This window comes from Megalops cyprinoides, chromosome 16 (genome assembly GCF_013368585.1).
Source record: "Megalops cyprinoides isolate fMegCyp1 chromosome 16, fMegCyp1.pri, whole genome shotgun sequence".
Taxonomy (NCBI): Eukaryota; Metazoa; Chordata; class Actinopteri; order Elopiformes; family Megalopidae; genus Megalops; species Megalops cyprinoides.
This window is the reverse complement of record NC_050598.1, coordinates 24,491,127-24,503,957: the sequence shown is the minus strand read 5'-3', so window position 1 is coordinate 24,503,957 and position 12,831 is coordinate 24,491,127. Positions and strand designations below refer to the sequence as shown.

At 48.9% G+C, this 12,831-nt stretch overlaps 1 protein-coding gene across 1 annotated transcript; it reads left to right on the top strand.

Annotated features, from left to right (window-relative positions):
* Nucleotides 1–1,083: 1,083 nt before the first annotated feature.
* Nucleotides 1,084–11,126, top strand: vimr2 (vimentin-related 2). Its single transcript, XM_036547628.1, has 10 exons — nt 1,084–1,193; nt 2,299–2,440; nt 3,005–3,157; nt 3,751–3,870; nt 5,418–5,513; nt 6,392–6,520; nt 7,398–7,523; nt 9,711–9,821; nt 9,915–10,039; nt 11,084–11,126. The coding sequence occupies exons 1-10, from the start codon at nt 1,084–1,086 to the stop codon at nt 11,124–11,126; spliced, it is 1,155 nt and encodes a 384-aa protein (XP_036403521.1).
* The last annotated feature ends 1,705 nt before the right edge of the window (nt 11,127–12,831 follow it).

Here is a 12,831-nt window from a genome sequence, read left to right as displayed (position 1 = left end):
GACTGTGTGTTCTGCTGTTCAAATGTTGGGCTCTGTAAGGATTTGTGATTATTGTACATATGCAAATGAAATATCCACATGCACACCTCTTGTTTCCAAAACCTCTGTTTTTGGTACTTTTAATTTATTTAACAGGAATAAAAAGATGTGAATGATCATTTGGTGTGTGGTTTTTAACTCCATTCACTGATGCTCCAGAGAGACAGTACAACATAGTTGAATTGATCCATGTCATGCATGAATATATGCTTCAGGGGCTTTATTTTTTGAAAGAATCATATACACAGTACAGTTATTTTAATGGCATTTTACTCTGAAGAAATACTTTGTAAACACAGCAGAAACTAAAGAAGGCCACAAACAAATAATTGAAGCAAAATGCAATGTAATAAACTTTGTATTAACAGATGCTTTTATTCAGAGTGGCTTCCATAGATTAAAACGGTTACATTTTATCCACATTTACAGTTGGTTATGTGCTGAAGTAATTAGGGTTTAAGCACCTTACCCAGGGGTGCGACAGTAGTGACCCACTGGGGAAGTGAACTGGCAAACTTTGGGTTATGAGACCTGCTCCTTACCACATCCTTATCAGGGATATCCCACATGAACATCAGAGGTTCTTAAAGTTCCTCAGTTGATTTCTATTTTCAGTTTGTGTCCTGCCTTTGCAAAATTAGGTGCTGTTGCTTGAGCAGCAATATACTGAATATTTTCTCATTTACGTAATTATGATTTGATAATAATTCAAAATGGGGAATGATGAAACCTCAGGGAACCTCAGTAACAGCCTTGCGGAGTGCATCTGCAGATACTCCCCCGCTCTGTAGGGTGTCGATCAGTCATGCTGGTGCTGCTCTGTCTCTGCTCCCTGTGAAATCCCTGCTCGTTGACAACGCCCCTATAATTAGTCCAGTGGGTGGCCTGTGAGAGATCCCTCAGCTCCACGCGAGATTCCCCCTCTCTCTGCATAAAACGCCCTGCCTGGACCTGGAGCCGCTGTTTGCCTGCTGCCAGTCACCCTGTCACGGCCCGCCGTCCTGTCACCTCGTCCACCCGTTCACCCGTCCACCCATCCACCCGATGGCCATGCTGAGAGTGTCATCCTACCGCCGGCTGTTTGAGGAGGAGCAGTGGGGCAGGGCCCACGGGTCCGCCCTGATGTGTGGAGGACAGTACCGTGCCTCGGCCAGGTCAGTTTGCTCTCTCTCCGCTGCACGCTCCGTTTCCCTGTTCCCCCAGGCTGAGGACTGGGTCAGGGTACAACCCTGGAGCTGTGCTCGGTGTGTGCAGGTGCTCATGTCGGAGTAACAGTTTACTGAGAAGAGACACAATGCAGAGGCTGACCGTGACGGATTTAGCCCTGGAGTTGTCTTGGCATTTATGTGTGTCTTTGATGCTGCTTTTGAAGTGTGTCATATATACTGATATACAGCAATGGAAACATAGTTTGCAGGAGCCAAGCTCAGGTGTTTGAGAGTTTAAGGCAGTTCTTTGGCTCCACATATTGTGAGTGTGTTAGTGACGCTGTTGGATAACTCTGGGTGTGAGTGAGTCCTCTGCAGTCTGCTGTACAGGGTTGTATAACGCGAGAATGCATCTCCGCAGCTATGGAAAATGCCTCACCCAGATGTAAGGCTCTTTGTTTTCAAAGTCATGATAGTGATGTCACAAAACACTGACATCACTGGGAAGTTGCCCAGCTGTGTAATTTGACACATGCTTGATCAGGGAGGGACTGTCTCGTCACTGATGCAAATTGAGGTCATTGGACCACTTTGTGGATGCTCTAATCGGGATGGAAGGTATGCCATCCACCAAGTTATGGGTTGATGATGCATATACCCCATTCCCATGCAGTGCAAACGTAAGCCATGGCTTGACACTGCATTCATTTAGCAGATGCTCTTATGCAGAGCGACTTCCAACACAAAAGAGCATGAGCGCTTCCATTCAAGTTGAATAAGCAATAGTGTCAGACCAGGCTAACAACACTCCCAGACCAGTGAGTGTAAGCATAACACTATCCAAGCCCTACCACAAGTTAACCTCACTAGACAAGGGAAGCCAAGTACACTACCATACATTAGTTGCTGGATCACATAATCCAAAGCACATTCCCCTCTTTAGGGTTTCCAGCTGAAATGAACACAATGACCCTGAGCTCTGACTCAGTACAATCATTTACTTCTGCACCATTGGAGTACTTACAAAGAGCATAACACGTCTGCCATGTCCTGCATGTTGGGAAGGCCGCAGGTCGCCCTGACCGGAGCTGTCTGTGTGCCTGTTCCTCAGGGGCGGGGCTGCAGTCTGCGAGTTTGGGGAGCCTGACTTCGAAGCCTCACGGACCCTGAACAGAGAGGCCATGTCTCGTTTCGTGAAGGAGCGCACCCTGATCGCCGCTCTCAACGACCGGCTGGCTTTCCTCATCGAAACGGTGAGGCTGGGCTGGGTCTCGCCAATGCGGCTGCTGTTGGAACACCACCCACAGATCATCACCTGGTCATGCCATTGCAGGGCAATACATTTGACAGGAAAAAGCTGTGCTTAGAAATAAATTGGAGAAAGGTTTTAAGGTTTTAGATGTTTTAAAGGTTATAAAAAGTTTGAAAATGTCTCCCCAACCATAAATAGCCCTTTCCTTCATGTGCTCATATTTGCATGTTTTTTTTGTCTGTGTTTATTGATTCCTGTCCTAATTTATGCATTTATGTGCACTGGTAGTGGAATGGCAAATAACCTACCACTGCCCTTGATGTGATCTGGAACACTGTGTAACAACGTGAATGCTGAAAATGATGCAGGCTGAAGTACAGTTACAGATCGTGATACACAACGCACGGCTCCGTCTCTGCATTGTGTGTGTGCTGCTCGCTTCCGTCTCCTTCGATCAGCGGAGCGGCACCATGTGCAGGGCTCCTCAGATGGAGCCTCTCTGAAGGCGTGCTGGAGAGGTGTGACCCCCCCCCCCCCCCCTCCTCCCCCGTTGCTGCTCTCGCAGGCCCGATGTCTGGAGGAGGAGAACGAGTCTCTGGAGGCCCAGATCCTGGAGCTGGAGGAGAGGCTAGGCAGCCAGGAGACCGCCGTCACCTCCACCGCCGCGCCGCCTGACCTCAGCCTGGAGGCCGTGGTGGAGAGACTGCGCAGAGAGAAGGTAGAGAGCGGAGAGGGGTGCTGTGTGGGCCTGCGGGGGAGAGGAGGGGGGGTGGAGCAGTGTATGAACCATTCCCTCACATCGCAGTCCTCATCTGCACTAATGTTCACCAGCCTTGCAGACGACCCTGTGTAGTATGGTTTATATTGGATCTGATCTTAGAGAGGACGGAGCTGATCTGGTGAAAGCCACATCGATATTCCATATATCTAATGTGTTCCTTACTTCACCTGGTAGCCAGAGGAGAGCAACTATCTTGTTGCAAATCTTTACGCACCAAGCGGAGATCGGCATCTGTGGCCCTGATTATCACAGAGCATAGAGCTGTATGTCCCGTGCGTGGCTGACCGGCGTTCATGGGGTAGACACGCCCGGAGCCACCTGCAGAGAGTGGCTCTCAGTGATATGACTGTCTCCTTGGCGACTGCGCTTATGAGCTGGAGATCATGCTCGTTGGCTCACAGGCCAACAGAGGGCAGTTGGCCTATTTGTGGTAGGATTGAGGGGCTGCGGAGGGAGATTTATGGTCAGTCAGTGCGGAGGCTTTTTCTGATGGTTGCTGTCCTGATAGCTCTGAACTCCCGTCTTGGCAGGAGGAGATCTTGTGTGACACCGCCAAGCTGAGGAAGGAGCTGGTGCTCCTGCAGACACGGCATGAGGAAGCAGTCAAGCAGAGGACCGTCATCGAACTGGAGAGAGACGATGTCACCATGGTAATTTCCATTTTGATCTGCTCTGTAGGATACTGCTAAATTAATCCAAACAGTGGTTTTCTTCAGGGGCTTCAGATGCAAGACACTCATCTGTGTTTATAGCTCTCCTGTACTCTTTTTCCATTACGGAAAAGGTATCTTAGAATAGAAAAGACCTGCTTTTTATTGTTGTTTCAGCTCTCAGGATATTTCCTATAATTCTAAATATTTCCATGATGACTATGCAAAGCCAGTATTGTGGAAATGAGCTTTTTTTAAGTATGGAAAAATCCAGTGTAGCCACTAGATGGCACTGCTTGTCAACACCCTCTTCACTGCCTTGGGTGCCAACTCTCTGAACCCAGCCTCCTTGTGTAAATTACTGTTTCGGCAGCACATCAACACAGCTGTTCATCACCAGATCTGCCCAAAGGGTGCTGATTATTAGTTCCACAGACTCTGGGCCATCCGCCACAATGAAACCCAACCTGCTGTCTTTTAAATCCAAAATGTCTGAGCAAATTGCCTGGAAAACCCAAATCTAATGTGTTATTTTATGAATTCATTCAGGATTTAATTTCCTTTATGACCTGCTATGTTGCATCTCAGCAATGTAGGGGTCCACTGTGACTCCTTGTCCTGAACTGAGTGAAAGTCAACCATAATTCTACAGCAGAAGAGCAGAACTGGCTATAATGGGGCTATTCCTAAGAGTAAGAGTAAGAGGGGGCAGTCAGTGGGTTGCAGATCTCTTAACATATTGGTGCAGAACAAAGCAGGAGGTGGCTTTTAGCATCACCTTGTCATTTTGAGGTTTGATGTCATTCCAAGACACAAGGCAGAAGTTGGTCTCAGTCTGCAGGTCTGAGAGCTAGCCTGCCAGGCATAGCCTGGGTTCTTTAACTGCTTGGAGTGGTAAGATAACATGGGAGACTTGCACTGAGGTGCAGAGGAAGCAGGATAACAGCAACCCTGCCGCTGCTGGTTTGCATTTAAAATCCACGAAACGGGATGGCGTTGTTAAGCACTGCCTAAAGCATTCTGGGAAGAGAGGGATCTTGGGGGGGGATTTCTTTGCAGCGCGCACACACACAGAGCCCAGACTCTCTCCAATTACCGCCTTGTGTTTGTACAGAGATAGCAGAAACAGACCGCCCGCCTGTCTGGTACTGTATGCGCATGAGGGACCCATGTGTTTGACTGCCGTGCGAGGCATTCGAGTTTTCCTCCTCCTTCTCAGTTCATTCAAATGCAAATGCAGGTATGCGGAGTAACTGAATTCATCATCGCTTAATCAGGCACTCAAAAGACACAGACGATTTAAAAGCCCTGCAGATGAATGGATTGGGGCACAGTGTGTTTGTATCTAATTACCAGCCCTTTCCCTGCTTCTTCCTCTGCATCCAGTGACTACCTGTAGGTTGTGTGTGTGCGTGTGTGCGTGTGTGTGTGTGTGTGTGTGTGTGTGTGTGTGTGTGTGTATGTGGTGAGGTGGTTGAGTGAATGCAAATGTATGCACAAAATATAGAAGCATCTAGAAGCATCTTGCACTCTTGTATACCTTATAGGAGGTGGATGCAATTACCACAGAATGCCTGGCCCTGAGGGAACAAGTCGCCATCTACGAGGAGCAGCTGGCCAGGATGCAGAAGGAGCATGAGACGGTGAGGTGGTTTTGGAATATGTCAGCCTCCCCAGGTCCTACTCTAAATGGTAACCGCAGAGCATCCATCGTCTCAGTGGTCACTGCCAGATAGCGGCAGCTGAGACAGTGAGGACCTCAGACCGGCAGAATGGGCAGCCTTGGCACTCCAGCCTGTGGACATGAGTCAGTGACCTCTGACGCCACCCCACTTGAGACAGATGCTGTGGAGAGCTTCCGAGAAGAGGCTGCTGGCAGCGCGGTACACAGCGCGCTTGCCAGATGTCACCATGAGCCATTACACCATGACGGGGGGAGGAAGTCTGGGGACACTGACAGGTATGGACCAAGAGGAAACCAGACCGGGGGGAGGAGACCACACAGACGAAATAACTGGCTGACAATCAGGACTCAGTGCTGGAAGAAAAACACTACTTTCCAGAAAGTATCCCCCCCCCCACTATCTCCTTAGAGCTGACAGACTGGTTCTCATATTTGATTCAGGAGCAAAAGGCACAAGTGCATTAGAAGTAGGAGAAACTCCATAACTCTGCCTTTTCCTCTAAAGCTCAGCCACACAGCGTTTAACACACTCCTTCTGGGACGTGGCCAGTAATCTCAAGCCCTGGAAGTGTGTCTGAAAATGAAATGAAAACAGGAGTCTGCTTGGTTTTATTAACTGCTATTATTATCCTCCTTTCCACATACAGCGCTCCATATTCCCATGATAAATCTACTGCGGTATCGTTATTCATGTCCACGGAAAACAGGCTGGGAATTGGGCTGCTCTTACTTTCTTAAGCGCTTTTCTTCTCACACTGTGAATTTTGAATGTGCTTTTAAAATACTGTGCACTGAAACTTGAAGTCAAAACACGTCAGGGTCTCTGTTCGCCCGCAGACGGTTGAGACCCTTGTTGAACCCGGTGATGGTGTTCCCATGGTAACCCTGGAGTTCCCGACCCCCGATGCCACCCCTGCCATCTTGGACATCAAGGAGTATTACTATCAACTGGCAGAGAGTCTTAAGGTACTGGCATCCCTGCAGACCTCCTCACAGTCTCAGTAAGGAACGAGTCTGGCCTGACGGGCATGAAGCAGAAGGAGAGACTGTTTGTATCTCTTTCTTCACTGACAGAACATAGGGCCCAGAGTCCAGGGTGCGTGTTGATGCAGGGTGCCATTGTCCATTGTCTGCAGAGTGTGTCTGAGGAGGAGGCGCTGTGTGGGGCTGGAGCTGTTTATTCAACAGCCTCACACAGTGCGGGCAAGGATGGTCAACTCTTCAACAAGTTCACAGCCGTACGCTATGCTTTAGTCCCCTTCCCGTTATATTCAGGAACGCAGGGCTGCAGCAGAGGGAGTACTTTGAGGCAGACAGCTTACAGCCCCTTGAGGTCCCCTGCTGCGGTTTTACTGTGTGTGTAGAGGACTGGCTCTGCTCTGTCTACCAATTCTACCAAGACAAACTCTTCATTCCCTCTCTCTTTCCCTTTCTTCCCCAATCCCTGGTCCCACTTGCGGTTACTAAGCTAGAGCTCCATTAGTTGCCATTGTTAAGTCTGTTTTGTTGTCAGTAGTCACTGAAACTGAAGACCAGCCTGAATTCTCCTGAAGTTAGTACACGTGTTTTGGTTGGAGGGAATAATGTTGCGGTCGCAGCTAAGGTGGAGTGGGTAGTGTTACGGTCACAGATGGGGTGGACCGAGTAGTGTTACGGTCACAAGTGAGGTGGAGTGAGTCGAGGTTTGTGGTTACAGATGGGATGGAGTGAGCTTGTTTTCACTTCGCATGAGTGTGAAGGTACACGGGGAACCGAGTGACTGTGAGAGTACTTGTGAGGGTGGGAGAACGAATGATTATAGCCAAGCTGAGCACGGCCAAGCAGAGATGTCTTATGTTCCCAGTATGAAACGAGGGTGGCAGCGGCCGTCGCACTGAGGGACAGGAAGCCAGGGGAGGTGGTTAAAGTCCCCGGGGCGAAAGTGACAGATGTCTCCAAAGTGACGGACATCGGTGAGCTGAAGGACCTGGTGAGTGACCCTACTTGCAAAGCAAACATGACAGCCCCCCCCCCCCCCCCCCCACCTTATCCATTATTACACTACAGTCAATCACTGCTCACTGATCCACTGCCGGTGTCTCCGGGCAACGGCTGCCTCGTTCCCTCCCTCAAGTACCTTCCCTGAAACGACGACTCCGTTGGCCGTCGTCTCCAGCGAGCTTCCCCCGCAGCACGCGGCAATAGTTAAATCAGGTCTAATGGTGGAAATTAATGGGCTCCAACGCCTAAGGAAAGCAATCCCCCCTGCTCGGGTGTTCGGGGAGCCGGTGACTGACAGCTCAGAAATTAAGCAAGCCAGATCCTGCTGACCGGAGTGTTTACACTGAGAGATTTAGCTGGGAGATGTCAAGGTTGCGGTGTCTCTCCAAGCAGGATTTATCTTTCTCACTGTCTCCCATGATTAGCAGTAAATTTCACAGCCCTCCTGCTTTTTCCAATCAGTCTGCAACTTCGTCAGGCTTGTGCGTTCTGCAGTTAAGGCTTGAGGGGCTCAAACCTAAACTGCATGCTGGTAATACACTAAGACTGGAGCCACCAGCCTTCTACTTTCTCCTATACAGAAAAGGTCTGTTGAGAGGTACGTCTGTACCAGACAAGACAAAATAGTCTGATATCATTAAGGAGCCAGCAAAGGGTATGGGTGGGGTGGCATGCTTCAATTTTACTCAAACGGGGAACAGAAATCATGCAACAGAAATCATCAGGTCTCCACAGCTGACATGGTTCCACGTGCAACAACAAACTGGGTTCAGTTCTAATTATCGTGGCTGTGGTCATGCCCCCGACTCTTCAAATAAACAGCCCCTCCCCAAACTACTGCCGATGCTTTCATAACGCAATATCCTCTTCCCTTATCTGCCACACAAGTTTGCATGACGGACGGAGAGGTCGCTTTCGTCTGCTCCGTTTCCTCCTCTCCCCCCTCCTTTCGCTGCCCGTGATGAATGCCTCAGGTCTGCTCCCTTGCTGAGACACTGCTTGACTAAACAAACAGCTTGTGGTGAAATCAGCTGTGGTCACGCTGTATATAGTAAAGTAGGTTTGACTGGGCCACTTCTGTCTGTGCAGCTGGAGGCCGAGTCTCCAGACCTCACTAATCATACTGGAGCAGAGTAGTGAGCTGGCCACTTTGGGTGGTGTGGATGGCTCCATCAGAGATATTCTGTATGATAACCAGATATTAAACTTCTGCTTTCCTTTGATCTTCCATACTTCCTCATCTAGTGGGTTCCAGTTGTAAAAGGAGGTTCTGGCACTGTCTGTGATACTATGCTAGCTAGCATGTGCTTGCATATGGATATTCTGCCTTAGACCACACCCCTTTAATAATGTTCATAACTAGCAAACAGCACACGGTTTTTATAATGGGAGAGAGACAGCTTTCAGTCTGAAGAACAACAGAGAAGGCTGACTATCTGGTAAACACGTATAATGCCTGTGCTTCTAGTGGAATCCCCCCCCCCCCCAATGGATCTTAACCCATTCTCTGATTTACCTGAAAGAAAAGCAGGCCCCTGAGTCATCATTAATCTCTGACAGCTAATTGTTTAAGTTACCTGATTACTGTAATAATTCACAGCATTGGCCACCTCTGAGGGGGAAGGGTGGGTTGCCTGTGTGTGCTGTTTGTTGTAAGGAGGTTGCCTTTGTTGCTATGTTCCATGGGGCTTATGTGCAGTTATGTGACTCTTTATGTGTGTGTGTGTGTGTGTGTGTGTGTGTGTGTGTGTGTGTGTGTGTGTGTGTGTGTGTGTGTGTGTGTGTGTGTGTGTGTGTGTGTGTGTGTGTGTGTGTGTGTGTGTGTGTGTGTGTGTGTGTGTGTGTGTGTGTGTGTGTGTGTGTATATGTGTGTGTACATATGCATGTATTTGTGTTTATCTGTGTGTGTACATGGGTGCATACATGCATCTGTCTGCACATGGGTGTGCATGCAAACATGCATGTATGTGCATGTGTCTGTTTGTGTGTGGGCATATGTGCATGTCTGTATGTGTGTGTGTGTATGTGTGAATGTGTGTGTGCGCATGTGTGTGGGCATATGTGTGTGTCTGTATGTATGCATGCATGTGTGTGTGTGTGTGTGTATGTGTGTATTGCATGTATATGTGTGTGCATGTGTGTGGGCGTGTGCGTGCGCATGGCCATGTGTGTGAAGATCGCGGAGCTTCAGAGGGAGCTGGTAGAGCTGGAGAGGCGCGGCGGGGAGCTGGAGGCTGAGATAGAGGCAAGCAGAGCGGCCCACCTGGAGGAGATCTCAGAGCTGGAGGTGAGGGGACACCGCGGTGCCTCTGAGGCCCCCCTCTCATTGGCTGACTCTGGAGCAGGTGCCATGTCTCACCGCTCTCGTGGTGTGTCTCAGTGCTGCGTGGCGGATCTGGAGGAGGCGCAGGCGGAGCTGCAGGCACAGATGAAGGAGCAGTGTGCAGACTACGAGGAGCTGCTCAGTCAGAAGATGTCTCTGGATATTGAGATCACAGCCTACAGGTAACCAAAGTCTGGTGGCCCCGCAGTTTGTGAGGGAATATATACTGTATATAGGTGTTTAATTGTATTCTTTGGCTTGAAGTCCCATCATTACAAGGGGTAATACAGCGGTTTAGTATGCCAGGAAATGGGGACTGTGTGTGTGTGTTTGTGTGTGTGGTTACTTGGCTGACACCATATGGTAAAGAAGAATTTCTTGGGTGGGAATGTGATTTCCTGTGGTCAATAGGGTTCATGGCAAATAGATCCTGTGGTGATCCATACATCACATATGGTGAAAGTCGTTCCATTTATTGTGACTTTGCAGACATTTCTTAAGATACCTCCTCTTGGCTGAGAATGCTTTGCCATCTGCCAGGCTGATGCATGGAGTGATGCACTTTGGTTTCTCTATCCCTCTCAAATGTGTTATTCTAACAGGAACACCTGGCAGGACCTGTGGTCTCGGGAAGAGGCTGTCTCTCACAATGCCTTATTAAAATGAAAAGGGGACCTCAAACTGCCAGGGCTGTGTGTCCATAAGCTGCCAGCGAGTTTATCCTCCGGCAGGCTGTCAGCAGCATGCCTCTGCAGTAGTAGATTTGCTACAAATCAAACGGTCTCTTCCCCAGGCTGGCTGTCCCAAGGCCACACAGGCCAGACTGTCTGGAACTACTTTACTTTCTTTCCAAACCCGCCGGCAGTTCGTCATCCGGGGTGAAAAACATGAATAAGAAATGAAATCTGGCTTGTTAATGCCTGTCTGTGCTTCCCAGGCCTTTCTGCGCATCGCACTCTAGTGAAACTATATAGAATTTATGAGTGCCATTTACTTGTAGAATTCACTAAGAGCATGCTTCAGACAGATGCTCCGTGCTCCCGGTCCCAAGTGACTGACTCTGAATGTAGGGTACAATATGTGTGTAACAGTTGTGTGCAGCTTCCTGTGGGCTCTGCCTAGTTGAAAACTAGTTGAATTGACATGCAAGGCTCTGTTTAGTCCCACTGTGATACTTTTTTTTAATTAACATGCATACCTATGTGTTCTTTTTCCTCTGCTCTCAGGGGCTTGGTGGAAGAGGAGGAAGAGAGGCTATGCTACCTGTAACAGGAAGTGGGGGGAGAGAGGCTGAGACCAAAAAAAGCAAAAAAAAAAAAGCAAAAAAAAGAAAAGACAAAAGCACCAAATTCATTATGAGAGCGAACTTTACCAGAGCTAACAGCCACGCAACAGTCCACGCATACATAATCCCATTGTGACAGATTTACAAGGCATCTGGAAGTCTAAGTTGGGCCATTGGTAACAGATTGCTGGCAGGTAACCCTTGTCTGACAAGAAAGAGTGCATTGTCTAGAGGTGGTGGGGGTGGGATACTGGGCTCGTAGGAAAAGAACTTGCGTGTTTGTGGGGTGGAGGAGATCAGAGCTTGTCCGACGTGTTCCCTGCCTGCAGAGACTCCTGTTTTTGGGAGCTACCAAACTGACAGCATCTCATAGACCATGACACCCTTCTGTGTGGCACAGCGGTAGGTTCACGTGCCCCCGAAGCAAAAGGTGATAGTCATCGCCCCTCATGCCAGCGCTGATGGATGACGCACCCTTAACCTCTGCTCTGTCCTTAAGCCGGTGGAAATCTTTAGAACTCAGATAAGAGCCTAACACCATGGATCTCAAACCATTCATGCTTATATGCATCTTTTTAAATTTGCAGTCACCCATATATCAGGTTGACGCCTAACCAACTGCACTCAGGATGGTCATGGTTGATTGGTTTGAAATGTTGTAGCAGCTGAGTAAACGGTTTATAAATTTGTCATACTGAATTTCTTTGACAAAACATGTGTTCCAGAAGCTGAGGTGTATGTAAGAACTCTAATTTTGCATACATAAAATATTCATTTTGCATGAACTTCTGTTGTCATACTGATTTTTTTTCCCCATTGTTTTCTCATCAAGCACAACCTCGGTGATTCAGTAATGGGCCGGGAGAACTGTAACGTGCTCTGAACCCGCCCATCTTTAAAATATTCCAGTCAGTCCACCACCTCACGTAGCGTGGCCCTCAAACCATGATGACGCAGTTAAGGCAGGATAAACGCCACTTTAGAACTTTTCCCCTTTTCGTTCTCATGGTTACCCTCACAGGCGATCTCTCTACATCTGGCAACCAAATCAAGGTCTCGTTATCCACGGCGGCGAGATGAAAAACGCCGCTAATAATGGATCAGATAAGATTATCCACAGTCGGTGAACTCCTGTCGCGCCTGACCACTCCTCTCCCTTCGGCTGCAGTCCGTCTGAGGAAGGCCACGGGGCCCGAAGTGACTTGTTTAATTGTGCGGACATGAAACATGGCGGTGGGGGGAGGAAGCCCGGTCTGTCTGTGGGGGAGCTCTATTTTCCTAAGGCCGTTGCACTCTCAGCCATCCCCAGTGCCACAGAGGGTCAGACCCTTGGGGCCTTATCGTCCACCGTAGGCCTCTGTGAGCCGCAGGAACGTCTGCCTGGCAACCATCTCCCTTCTCTGGAGACATAGCTAGACTTGGGTCCTCTGAGCGAGAGGGAGAAGAGAGTAGAGGGGCAGACACTGGGGGGGTGGGGGGGCCCGGGGGGGGAAGGAGATAGTGACCTAGGGGTCACGTCCAGCACTTCAGTAAGATTTATGTTTTGGGTGATGTGTATTAAAAGACAGTTTTACAGCACTACAGATATGCATTTGTTTATTTCTTAGCTGCCTGACATTAGGGAAAGTTTCAGGCAGTGACTTTCTCATGAGTGATCTGATCCATGCAGCTGTCAAAACCAAACAAGAT

Bases quoted from the DNA above. Each gene is read 5' to 3' on its own strand.
- vimr2 (XM_036547628.1), top strand. From the start codon at position 1,084: ATGGCCATGCTGAGAGTGTCATCCTACCGCCGGCTGTTTGAGGAGGAG. The intron at 3,158-3,750 runs GTAGAGAGCGGA...CCGTCTTGGCAG, and splicing joins AGAGACTGCGCAGAGAGAAG to GAGGAGATCTTGTGTGACAC. The intron at 10,040-11,083 runs GTAACCAAAGTC...CTCTGCTCTCAG, and splicing joins ATTGAGATCACAGCCTACAG to GGGCTTGGTGGAAGAGGAGG.